At 42.9% G+C, this 13801-nt stretch overlaps 1 protein-coding gene across 1 annotated transcript; it reads left to right on the top strand.

The window, feature by feature from the left end:
* The first annotated feature begins 324 nt into the window (after window positions 1–324).
* Window positions 325–11461, top strand: LOC138953177 (uncharacterized). Its single transcript, XM_070324975.1, has 9 exons — window positions 325–485; window positions 2973–3136; window positions 3707–3819; window positions 4197–4376; window positions 5305–5560; window positions 6489–6730; window positions 7147–7362; window positions 9016–9192; window positions 10536–11461. Exons 2-9 carry the CDS (start codon window positions 3046–3048, stop codon window positions 10809–10811), a joined length of 1551 nt encoding a protein of 516 aa, XP_070181076.1. The 5' UTR covers window positions 325–485; window positions 2973–3045; the 3' UTR covers window positions 10812–11461.
* The last annotated feature ends 2340 nt before the right edge of the window (window positions 11462–13801 follow it).

Below are 13801 nucleotides of genomic sequence, written 5' to 3'. Positions count from 1 at the left end.
GTCTGTCTGTCTGTCTGTCTGTCGGTCTGTCTGTCGGTCTGTCTGTCGGTCTGAAAGAGAAAGACCAGAAATAAAGACAGAGACAGACAGACAGGCAGACAGACATGCAAACAGGCAGAGAAGCAATCACACAGGCAGAGAAGACGACACAAAAATAAGCTCACCTAAATACACCTGAGACACAAAAAGAGAGCGAAAGTGAGAGAAGCGGAGCCAGGGAGCCGGTAGAAAAGTAATCTGTCAAGTGTCTGAAGGTGACAAGGCGATGGCGTCGAGTTTAGCTTTGATGCTTTGACGCCTAACACAGATATATAACCTTTTTATACAGGTGTCTTTTACACGACGAGCTTGACATCTCAGTGATCGCTCCGCAGAAAAAGGAGGGTCTTTCGTGTGATAGCTTCAGTTTTTGTGTTCTTTCTTCCTCCAACAAACAACGACTGAGACGCTTTTGAACCAAAGGTTTCTGAGAACTACAAAAGAAGGTAAGTTTATTTCTGGTATTGATTTTGGAGGTGAAACAAATTCTTTTGGATTTTAAAAGCAGAGTATGCTAGATGTTTTGCTTGTCACTGATTAGTAAAATTACGTTTTGAACTTGCCAGTGTTACAGCACAGAGCAGACTCCGTCCCGTACTTTGCTTTGTGTACATCACGTGGCCACCCAAACACCCGCACAACGCAACATTTTCACGAGAAAAACACGTTTATTTGTTTGCTTTGTCTGTGTTACACATTTCTATTTACATTTACCACTGACGCACCAAATTGTATACTTTAGTTTGCAAGTGAATCGTTATCATACAAAATAACATTATCACGAGACGAACAGAGATCTCAGAGATCGTCTGCTTCTCAACTGTTTTGCGCAAATCGTGTAATATCTATTTTTGCGGAAACCTCCCGAAGAAATGCAATCTCAGCGGCTTCCACCTGCAACATAGTCATGCTTATTTGAAATGGTACTGTTATATGAAGTCTTATATCGCGCGCGTATCTCCAGACTCGGACTCAAGGCGCAGGGATCTATTTATGCCGTGTGAGATGGAATTTTTTACACAATACATCACGCATTCACACACAATACATCACGCATTCACATCGACCAGCAGATCGCAGCCATTTCGGCGCATATCCTACTTTTCACGGCCTATTATTCCAAGTCACTCGGGTATTTCGGTGGACATTTTTTTATCTATGCCAAGACATTTTTGCCAGGAAAGACCCTTTTGTCAATCGTGGGATAACGTGCACACCCCAATGTAGTGTACACGAAGGGACCTCGGTTTTTCGTCTCATCCGAAAGACTAGCACTTGAACCCACCACCTAGGTTAGGAAAGGGGGGAGAATATTGCTAACGCCCTGACCCAGGGTCGAACTCGCAACCTCTCGCTTCCGAGCGCAAGTGCGTTACCACTCGGCCACCCAGTCCTTATGTGAATGTGACGTCCTGTTCTTCGTCAGTCACACCTATCTCGAAAACTAAGCGTCGCACAGAACCAGCGCCCTTCCATTATATGGTTCCGGACACATTCCCGCAAAGAGGATGCAAGATTAAATTCTTGGAAATGTTTCAGTACAAAATATATGATTATTAGAGGAGTAATGTGCAGATGATGACAAAAGCTTCCAGTACTAATATAGTAAAATTGTGTTAGCCAAAGCAGTTACTTTCTGCAAAGAATGCATGGACTGCATGAAGAAGACAAAAGATCTACGTTGCACAAACATAATTTTCTTAGACAAACGACAGGTAGGTTGCTTAACTTTTTGTTACAAAAGAAGACTGTCTCTGCTCAAATAACCTTGCATATTGCGGAGAATCATAAATCGGTTATGAAAAATGTTCCTCGTTTAATATAATTTATGTCAACATTTACCAGGGCGCCTACAGGTGTGGTGTGGTATGTGTGACTCTAACCGATGCTTTTTCGTGCAAACTTTTGCACTTTCAAGCGAGAAAACTCGACAAATTACACATGAACACTTAAAAACCTTTGTTACTGTTTTAGATGAAGGTCAGACTATGTTGCACATGTTGATGGACAGTTATGCTTCTTGTGTGTTCTTTGCCACGTATTAAAAGGCATGCTTGTTATGTTCGAAATGTTTTAGGCTTGCAATTATTTTGGAGATTAGAAGATGCCTCCGAGTTTATGTCTGTTTACTCCTTTTCTTGTCATCTTGCCCTTCTTCTCTTTTTTTTTCTCCTCTTTCTCTCTGTATTTCAGCGGTTCCTGTGTGTTTCTGTGCAAAATTGATATCATTTTTCGTTTCGTTTCTTTCGTATGTCCATTTTCTATTTATACTGATGTTGTTTTCTTCTTCTTCTTCTTCTTCTTCTTCTTCTTCTTCTTCTTCTTCTTCTGTCTGTCTTTGTCTGTCTGTCTGTCTGTCTTCTGTCTGTCTGTCTTCTGTCTGTCTGTCTGTCTGTCTGTCTGTCTGTCTGTCTCTGTCTGTCTGTCTCTCTCTCTCTTTCTCTCTTTCCCTCTCTCTCTTTCTCTCTTTCTTTCTCTGCGTTTTCATTTTTTGGTCAGTAAACCAAACGAATATCTTATAATGTCGGTGTAGAGGACTAGTCATAAAAAAGCTTACAGCTTTCCGCTCATGAATACGCAAGTTGGACCTCATGTCTTATCTCCTTATCTTATAAAACCCAAGGACGCGTCTATATCATAACTTCAGCCAGTCTTTTCCAGTGTTTGTGCTGTGGGTTTTTGACACCTCAAATGCAAAAACAAAAAACCCGACACCCCACAGAAACCGGTCACTCCGTCAAGGGAAACTTGTCAGAAAACTAAATTGTTATAGCAACATAGCAATTAATTCAATCTGATGCACACAAAAAACCAGTCAAATGCAATTAAGGCCAGCAGGACTAACAGGTTGGTGACTTTCTTATCGATATTGTCGTATCATAAATGCTAAACTACCCGAATTAAGGCAAACACTCTTTTCTACTTTTTTTCAGAAGTTGTTTGATCACACAGGACAGCAAAAACACGTGGGGAGAACTCCCTGCCGTCAAGACTGCGACATTCATCATGGCCGCTGCTGGTGTTCTGCTAAAAATTCTACTGCTGATCACATGGACTTGTGTCTTGTGCGGATACATCGAAGACACAGATATAAGAAGTAAGTTTATTTGTTGTTGCAGATTGACATGGGTATAAGGTACATAATTAATCAAGCAAAACATTCCCACTCTGCGCACGAAGCAGCCAGGCTGTATATTCTCTGTGTGTGTGTCAAAGTGGAAGGGTGCTCTCTGCTAAAGTAACAGCCGAGACGGATCTATCATGGTTTAGAAGATTGTCTTCAATGAAAAGAAGTGTGGTTCTGTAATATCAATGTTCAGTGTAGATTCTAAGCGGACGGAATAATACCACTCTCGTGTGGAAATCCATACACAAAGCCTAGAAACTTGGAAACAAGCAGATACCTACAACCCATATCCATGATGTCTGACTGATTATTAAGGCATTAATGTCCAAAGATACTTCAGATCTATGCAGGACAAGATCCATTTGTAAGCTAAAAATCATGACGCCAATGGATATAGTTTGGCACGCAAAACTCTCCTCATAGGGTGACCTTTAGAGTTGAAAGCTCAGGAACGCATGCACACTTAGAAGAAGAAGAACGGAAAGGTTCTGTTCTATGAGAACTCACAACATAACCCAAAGTATCGCTCCTTCTCCCCAGATGTATGTGAACGACAGTGGACTCTGGTGTACGCCAACTCCGCGGAGGGCGACGCGTGGGCAGGCAGCAAAAAGAAACTGATGGACGACGTTGTTTCGGGCAAGAAGATCAAGGTCGGTAGTCAGTGTTGTGGTTTGTTGTTATTGGTTGTGGTAGGGTGTTGCTGTTGGTGGTGGAGGTTTTGGGGTTGGTGTTTTCGTCGCCGTCGTTGTTCTTATTAATGTTCGTGGATGTAAATAATGTTGTTGTTGTTGTTGTTGCTGCTACTGTTGTTGCTGCTGCTGCTACTGCTGCCGCAGCTGCTGCTGCTGCTGAAGTATCAGGTTCCTGGTAATCGGTCTTTAGAATTAATTGATTAATTAATTGATAAAATGAATGAATACATGAATTAATAAATAAATAAATAAATAGAAAGAAAGAACGAAAGATAAACAGAAAGAAAGAAAGAAAGATATGTTCTCATTTAACACAAGATTTCTTTCGTTCCAAGGTGACGTTGCTGGATTACGCCGAGACGTACCAGATACGCGTGGACAACGTCAACAAGCGAAAGGACGACGTGTGCGCGGAGTCCCTGGGCCACCTGGCTCACAACGGTACCCACGTGGATGAAGTGTCCCCCAAGCGTTACTTGCTGGTCTGCACATCGGGACACGTCAGTACGCTGGAGGTAAGTGACATTGGACATACTGTATAAATGGTCTTGTGTAAGAAATCAGCGGTTTTCCTTCTTCTTCTTCTGCTCCTTTTTTTAACGTTCATCCGCTACTTCCCAAGTCCTTTTACGAAACTATTTAGTTACAGTTTTTGTTTGTTCGTTTGTGTGTTTGTTTGTTTGTTTGTTGTGGGGATGTGAATCCATCTACAGTTACAGAGCACAAACAGTAGTACAGAAGGCCATGCGTGTACTGGTACACGCAAGAACTTAACGCCAAGGCCGGGCAGGCCGATATATACTTACACCAGGTCAACTTGTTTTGTCCTGCACTCCTCCTCCTTCCATTCTTCTACTTTCGACTTTTTTTTCCTTCATCCTCTGGCTTTTCATCTTTTTTTTCTTTTTTCTCCTCTTCTCGCGGTTTTCACCAGCTCCTTTCCATATCCTACAATTATTCAAAGTACTGGGATTTTCTTCTCATCATTTCAACTAGTATTTTCTTTTTCTTTCTAGGAGTACAATCCGGAGTACAACCAGCGGTGTACTGGCACACTCAAGATCTTAACAATAAAGGCAGATTAGTGTACGCTCACTACATCATTATATCTTCTTCATTCCTCAAAATTCCTCGTCCTTCTTCTTAGTAAAATGTCAAGCACAAGTCCTTGCTGTGGATTAAAGCAATCCATGATTCGGTAGTACAAACGGTAGCACAGCAAGCGATGTGCTGGTGCGCTCAGGATTTTAACGACTCTCATTCCATCGACGAGTCGTCTTCACTCTCCCTGCATTATCTCTTTACATTTATGTACTTCCGCGTCTTTTCCTGCATCCTCCGCCTCCTCCTTCTATACCTTTTTCTTCTGTCCTCATCGTAATAATCACGGTTACGATTTGATTGCAATGACCATTCACTTTTTGTGATTTCCTTTGTTTTCAGGATTCCGGAGTGCAAACAACACGACAGCAAGCGATGTACTGGTACACTCAGGAGTTAAGCGACAAAGGCAGACCGGTGTTCTCGCACTACATCGACGGGTCACCTGCACGGGGCAGTCTGCAGAACCTGTGGTCAGCGGCCAGAACCATGCAGCTGAGAGGAGTCATGAGGGACAGGGGTTACGTGTTCCCCATGCAAAACGTGGCTGTGGACGTCCCGACCGGAGTGGTCACAGGACAGAGCATCAAACATATTGGTGAGTGCATGATGTGTCTGGCTATATTATATAATTATATGCCTCACTGCCTGTCTGTCTGTCTGTATGTATGTCTGTCCGTCCGTCGATCCGTCCGCCCGTCTGTCCATTTTTCAAAGATTAGGGTCTTTCCCGCATACACGATCATGTCTACCGGCTCAGATGTGCTCTGCGGTGTTTTTTTTATCGGAATATGAAAAACCTCCAACTTGGACAACAGCCCGTCTGCGCTCTGCAAAGAGATTTGTCCGGGAATGAATATTGCATGGTGACACCCAGTCACCAAAACAGCTAATTCAACTCCGCACAGGAAGCAGCCAGGCTTTTGAATTTTGACTTGAGTATACACGCTGAAGGACGCTCTCATCCCGCGTTAAAACCTGGGCAGATATGTGGTAGCTGACCTGATGAGCTACACTTGAAAGAATGTACTTTAATAGGGACAGTACTATCTGAGAAAAAAATGCCTACAGATCGCTTTTAAAGTTATACCATCACATTCTGCGCTACAAATAATGCTGCCTTGCAGGAGGACTGCCTGCACATTGCAAAAGAGAGTGTACTGAAAGCAAAATTAAATTTCGTAAAATAGGCAAAGAAAGGGAACTATTTGTGAGGATTGGGTTGATGCAAGATGGCGTTTGAGTAGTTGTTGCTGTTACTAGGACCGCCGCGTCATTGAGGGCGCTACCCGTCTAGCCGCCATGCTGGACTTTTTTTCCAGCACCGGAGAGAAGCAATACCTAGAAGTTAATCACTCACTTTGATTCAATTAATCACCATACTTGTGATGCCTTTTCGAGCAAATCGTGCCGTGTGCGTCTAGCTTAAGGTACAATGGATTCCCCAGATTCTTCAAATTAGTCAAATTCGACAGAAACTCCTCCCAAACGGTCTGATCAATTGTATCCCTTGAACGCCTTTGCAGGACAGTCGATCAAGGGAGGTCGCATCCAGTTCTTCGCTCAACCCTACCTATGGTTCTCGTCGTGGTCTACTACCGGCCGACGTGACAACTCGCGCTGGACAGTGGGCGCCCACACGGCCAGGGGTCACAACCAGGACTGGGTGTCGCTGGACTGGTACGCCGACACATGCTGGAGGGTTATCTATACACACGACTCTACTGGCTTTCCCGAGTTTGGCTCGGCGCGGGACCTTATTGAGCAGGTGGGTGTCGTAGTCTTTGTGAAGGTTAAGTTTCGTTTGAGAAGGCTTTGGTTTGTGATGGGTTAGTTTAGTTTGTGATGGTTTAGTTGGGGCCTTATTGAACAGGTGGGTGTAGTAGTGTTTGTGAAGGTTTACTTTCGTTTGTGAAGGTTAACTTTCGTTTGTGATCGTTTAGTTGGGACCTTATTGAGCAGGTGGGGGAAGTAATGTTTGTGATGGTTTACTTTTGTTTGAAGATGTTTGGTTTCGTTTGTGATGGTTTGAGTTTCGTTTGTAAAGGTTTATCTTTTAGTTTGTGATGGTTTCTCTATGTGATCACGACTCCATCGGCTATTCTGAGTTTGGCACGGCGCGGGACTTTATTAATATGCATATGAACCGCTTAGCTTACACAAACTCCTTTTTATCTTCACCAGGTGCGCGCAGGTCATCGCGTTCTGCTGACCATCGACGACGTGACGTTCGAGGCGAGCAACGTGCGAGTGTCCAACGAGGTGGTGGGGGCCCAAGTGCTGGACGCTGTGGTTCGAGGCGGCTGGACAGTGCCCGGCAAATACGACATCAGAAAGAACACAGCCTACCACTGGATCCTCGCTCACACTAGTGGCACCATCAGGAGCTATGAATACTTGGTGAGTTTGTGTGGTGGATTGGGTTTTTCTGCAGTTGTGGGCTACGTACGCTTTTATGTAGAACTAGATGAATACCCGCTTCGCCGGGTACGGCTGCGCCGGGAAGAAGTCGAGCCGAATACCAGGCTGCGTCTGGGACCCGGCTTTGCCGGGTGTTCGCCGGTTTCGCCGGCGCACGAAGGAAAGGAGATAAACGCGCAAAACACTGGAGACCTTCTAAAAATAGTAACGTGCAGTGACCTTCTAAAAATAGTAACGTAGTAACGGGAATATGGATTGACGCCACACGGAGGAAGGGAGATAATCGCGGCTGAAAACACTGGAGAAGATAAGGAAGAGTTACTGGTAGTGGATCCCGAAAAAAAAATCGGTTCAGCGCGCACAGCGCTGCGCGCTGGGAGCACGTGTTGAAATATCTCATCGATGAGGTTGTGTCCGGGGTGTAGCTGAATACGGTCTCCAAATTTGAAAAAGATCCACCGAGAAATTTGGCTTGGCATCGCGGACACACACACAGACAGACACAAGTCGTATATACCTTGTATATATATATAGATGCGTGAACTGACTTGAAATGTGTACCATTAGGAGCTAAAAGTCAAATTGATGTTGTCTGCAGTCGTACGCTCCTGTATATAATGCGTGAACTTGAAATGTGTACCATCAGAAGCTAAAAGTAGTTGATGCGTTGTGCATTGGTGTTGTCTGCAGTCGTACGCTCCTGTGTATAATGCGTGAACTTGAAATGTGTAGCCTACCATCAGAAGCTAAAAGTAGTTGATGCGTTGTAAAAAGAGGAGCCTGTGAAGACATCAAGGCCATCACGTGGAACGAGTGGTGCTCAATACAAACAAGAAGAGCAAACGCTCGATCGAGTCACTTTCGCAGTTCTGAATATTATATGAGGCATCAGATGGACAGGAAGAAATTGCTATTCACAACACAATACAGATGTAAATAATTTGATGTAAAGAATAATCCTATAAAGTTTGAATCAAATCCGATGAATAGTTTCAGAGATATGATATTTCAATTTTTTTCCTTCAAGACATACCTGTGACCTTGAAAAAGGTCAAAGGTCACCAAAGCAGACGTCAAAGTGGAGAGGTCACTGGGAGTCACGTTCACATAAAATTTGAGCCCGGTCACTTTTATAGTTTCCGAGAAAAGCCCAACGTTAAGTTGTGTGTTGCCGAACAGAAAAGGCTAGTTATCTCCCTTGTTTTTCTGATAACGTTCGTAAAAGGCTACAGATGTAAATACTTTGATGTAAAGAATAATCCTACAAAGTTTCAATCACATCCGATGAACTTTGTCAAAGATATAAAATGTCTAATTTTTCCTTTGACGCTGACCTGTGACCTTGAAAAAGGTCAAAGGTCAACGAAACCATCGTTAAAGTGTAGAGGTCATTGGAGGTCACGACTAAACAAAATATGAGCCGGATCGCTTTGATAGTTTCCGAGAAAAGTCCAACGTTAAGGTGGTGTCTACGGACGGCCGGCCGGCCGGACGGCCGGCCGGACAGACTAACACTGACCGATTACATAGAGTCACTTTTTCTCAAGTGACTCAAAAACAGGGCAAGGTTTGCCGAGAACATTGGTTTAATTCCCAGCTATACCCCGTACCTTTCTTTTTTTCCCCCTTCAGGTGGGCACATCGAGTAGAAAGGGGAGTGAAAACATCAAGGCCATCACGTGGAGTGTGGACACCAGGCCGTGGCGGGTGGTGCTCAAAACAGAGGACCAGGGCAGGATCGTGGAGGGAAACCCCAACCTGCTCAGGAAAGCCGTGGAACAAGGGGCCAGCATCAGGATTAATATTGGAGTAAAAAAAAAAAATTCTTGTTTCTCTTTTTACATTTAGTCAAGTTTTGACTAAATGTTTTAACATAGACGGAGAATCGAGACGAGGGTGGTGGTGTGTGAATGTATGTATGTATGTATGTATGTATGTATGTATGTATGTATGTATGTATGTATGTATGTATGTATGTGTATGTATGTATGTATGTATGTATGTATGTATGTATGTATGTATGTATGTATGTATGTATGTATGTATGTATGTATGTATGTATGTGTGTATACATCGATTCCGAGAAAACTACTGGACCTTCGTGAAATTGTACATGAGAGTTCCTGGGTATGATATCCCCAGCCTTTTTTCTTCTTTTCGATAAATGTATCTGATGACGTCATATCCGGCTTTTTGTGAAAGTTGAGGCCGCAGTGTCACGCACTCATTTAATCAATCAAATTGATTGAAATTTTGGTCGAGCATTCTTCAACGAAGTCCGGACTATGGGATTGAATTTCAGCTCGGCAGCGTAAACATGATTTAACAAGTTTGCTCATTAAAGTTGTCATTAAAATCAAATTTTCACTAACAGATTTAAAAATGATTGCATCTTTTTCCTCAATTTCTGCTGAATTCAAAAATATATCCATATGATATGTTTACTCTAAAAATGTGCTCAGAATTACAGAAAATATGTTAAGTAAGTACTGCGTTCGCACGCTACGCGGAGACGAGCGTGACCCGTCTGGGTCTTTTGGTGTGGTTAGTCGAGACTATCGATAGTCTCGGCGATGACTGATTTGTGGTGTTAATCTGTTACTTTGATGTCGACAGCTTGACTAAATGTCTTTATATTGCTTCACGCGACTTGTTCTTTCTTTATTTTGGCCGTGCCCCATACTCTTAAAGTTCAACATCGGCGCACAGCAGAAGTAGCTCTAGTTGTTTGTGCTGACAATGCTATGTTTATCTCTGTGGCCATCTACTAAGGCAAAGATTGGTCTCCTTGAGACGGATGTTCGACTTTAAAGTTTTCCAGGGCCGCCTCGTCCGACCAGTTCGACCAGTCTCAGTCGACGGGTTTTGGCCAGCCAGGACTTACTATTTTTGGTGAAAATGGACCCATTGAGTTCCGTTTCGATCTTTTAGACCGACCAATTGATTGATTATTTAAATTCCGCTTTCAGCGACTTTTTTTTTCTCTCAGGAGACTGACTCCGTAGCCTAAATGGTATCAGTAACTCTCCAAATATCCTGTACGTAGCATGAAAATAGTTTTAGCTCAGTCAGTCACTGGTAAGAATTACCCGTTTTATATGTACTTAAATCACTGCTTTCAACACAGCCTCTTTCTTTTCTCTCTGCATCAGCTGGACGAAAAGTCGGGCGATTTTCTGACGGAGCCTGAAAACGTTCGAATCGACGAGGACATGAATATCGTGTACGCCCAGGCCATGAACCACGTGAGTGACAAGAAATCCGTGACGCCCGATGAGTACGAACTGCAGACCAGCGCTTTCTACTGGTACCTCATGATCAGTTCGGAAGGTGACGTCAGAATGTCGGCGTGGTACGTAGGCAAGGACGAACGTCAGTATGACGAAAGAGCGCCATCAGCCAACATCACGTGGTTTGCCAATTTTTAAGAAATTCTAGATGTTTCTGGTGAGACAAAACTGCTTCGCGATGAAACATATGACAAACTCTGAGTAGATATATGACATTCATTAGCGTGGTTTTTTTTTCTCTCAATGTTTTCGCGGCATGAAAATGGTTATAGTGATAATTAAAGGATTAACAGGAGGACCAATTAGTCTCGTCGTTTAAAATCGAAGTCTTTTCATCGATACCATTCGCAGTTTGGGAACGGGATAGATAACCATAATTCAAAAAGTTAACGCTTAATGCTCATATTACTTTCATTACGTTGGTGTCTTGAGTAAATGTTAGGCACTGCTTCAGACTTTGTAATGAGTACTTGATATCTTGTAAATACGAGACTAAGCGTGCGAGCGCGTGTGTGTATGTGTGTCAGTGTGTGCGTACATGCATGCGTGCGTACGGTGTGTGTGTACGTATTTAAACTAAACTGATTAGTAACATTTGTCATCAGTCTGGATTTGTTCATTTAACATGATTGTATACTGTTTATAAATAGACTGTAAACAATACCGCTGTCGGTAGTCTTCTTTTACAGGCAAATAAAAAACAAATCAACTAACAAACTCATACTATTTAATACATTGGAACATGCGCACAGAAGAAACAAATAAAACAACTGTACGATGAAAAATGACTCGCTTAGCAGTTTCCTTTTCTTGTCTTGCTTTTCGTATGAATATTTCTTTAATAAATCGCACTTTATGATAATATGTCTGTCTTATGGTCGCAAAGTGCAAATTCATTGACCAATCAGTCATGCTTACTCAAGAGTGGCAGCAGACAACAATGAAAGATGGCAGCCGTGACTCGATCTGATACAACGCCTGTGACCGGTGGATGTAATCGTTACAGCTGGCGAAATGGGTCAAAACATATGCTGACCTGGCCAGACCGGACTGTATGGCAGTCGAATGAGGACATACAGCAGGAAAACAACTGGACGTGTTAGTGGTTGACCTTAGTTTACGGCCATGTCTTGACCAGCGATTGTCAGTCAAATATCATCGTTTAGCAGGAAGATGTATGTCAGTATGTGTTCATTCTACCGGGATAGCACTTCCTCATACAAACCTTCGAGACAGTCTGTTCCTTCCTTGATTGTAATATCTTATGTCCTGGAGGATTTGTTACGAATTGCTTTCTGTCGTAACGTGAGAAAAAAGAACAATAATGCGTTTACGGCAACATTGATTCCCCTCAGAATTAGGATAGAATAGCTAGAGAAAACGTTTGCTTTAGCTTATTTGTCCACGATCCTCAATGAAAGAAAATAGTGTACAGCCGCACTCGCCTAAACGAAACACGCTTAAGCAAAAAACTCGGATATCAGAAACCAAAACCAATTCCCCGCCAGAACCCCCTCTTTGTAAGACTATTTCTAATTCGGATAAGCCAAACTCTGTCAAACAAGAAGAGCAAACGCTCGATCGAGTCACTTTCGCAGTTCTGAATATTATATGAGGCATCAGATGGACAGGAAGAAATTGCTATTCACAACACAATGAGTCACGTTCACATAAAATTTGAGCCCGGTCACTTTTATAGTTTCCGAGAAAAGCCCAACGTTAAGTTGTGTGTTGCCGAACAGAAAAGGCTAGTTATCTCCCTTGTTTTTCTGATAACGTTCGTAAAAGGCTACAGATGTAAATACTTTGATGTAAAGAATAATCCTACAAAGTTTCAATCACATCCGATGAACTTTGTCAAAGATATAAAATGTCTAATTTTTCCTTTGACGCTGACCTGTGACCTTGAAAAAGGTCAAAGGTCAACGAAACCATCGTTAAAGTGTAGAGGTCATTGGAGGTCACGACTAAACAAAATATGAGCCCGATCGCTTTGATAGTTTCCGAGAAAAGATATAAAATGTCTAATTTTTCCTTTGACGCTGACCTGTGACCTTGAAAAAGGTCAAAGGTCAACGAAACCATCGTTAAAGTGTAGAGGTCATTGGAGGTCACGACTAAACAAAATATGAGCCCGATCGCTTTGATAGTTTCCGAGAAAAGTCCAACGTTAAGGTGGTGTCTACGGACGGCCGGCCGGACGGCCGGACGGCCGGCCGGACAGACTAACACTGACCGATTACATAGAGTCACTTTTTCTCAAGTGACTCAAAAATAGCTAACTCAAACACGGATATCTCAAACGTGATTTTGATAGATAAGCCAAACTCTAAACACTGTCGGAGAGACTTTTTTTTGTTTTTTTTTTGCTTGAAAAACACGTCAGGAACATAAACATATTTTGTCACGGCTATAATTATCCTACGGAAACGAACACGTCACCTGTTTTTGAGTAGGCCTATGCGGGGAAACTGATGACGTGTAGAAGGAACAGATCTGTGTGAAGAGCAAATCTACCTGAGGAATGTATGTGCTCATTTTGAGCGAGTGGTGAAGATCAAACCACAATAAACATGCAGAAAAACAAAACATTTGCCAACAATCTATTTATCCTACATACGTGAGAGAGACACTCATGAGATATTAATCGTTCAAATCACACGTGTGTATATCATGTAAATGAGGTTATGTCAAGTTAGTCTGGCTACCTGTTTTTTCCCCAGCTTACGATGCCAAAGTCACCACGACAAACGTCATTATAGAAGAAGAAAAATGCGCTCGCTAATTTCCCTCGATGAATTCTTTAGAACCAACACGCCACGCCACACTTTCCAGAGTGACGTTTCTTCGCTTTGACGTAATAAATTGCACGATGCTTTAGCCTGTGAGTGTGTATGTTAGTGTGCGCACGCGTGTGCCAGTGTACGTGTTTGTGTGCTTGTGTGTGTGTGATTGTGTGCGAACGCGGTGCGTGAGTGTGTGTGCGTGCGTGCGTGCGTGCCGCTGGTGTATATATATTCAGGCATGGGAATAATAATTCCAAACTAGAAAAAAAACTGAAAATAGGCCAAGGTCCAGGGGCCACCTAGGCCCCGGCGGGTTACAGGGGCTCTCCGGCCCTGGTCCCC

Source organism: Littorina saxatilis, linkage group LG17, assembly GCF_037325665.1.
Source record: "Littorina saxatilis isolate snail1 linkage group LG17, US_GU_Lsax_2.0, whole genome shotgun sequence".
Lineage (NCBI taxonomy): Eukaryota > Metazoa > Mollusca > Gastropoda > Littorinimorpha > Littorinidae > Littorina > Littorina saxatilis.
This window is presented reverse-complemented; position numbering and strand designations above follow the sequence as displayed.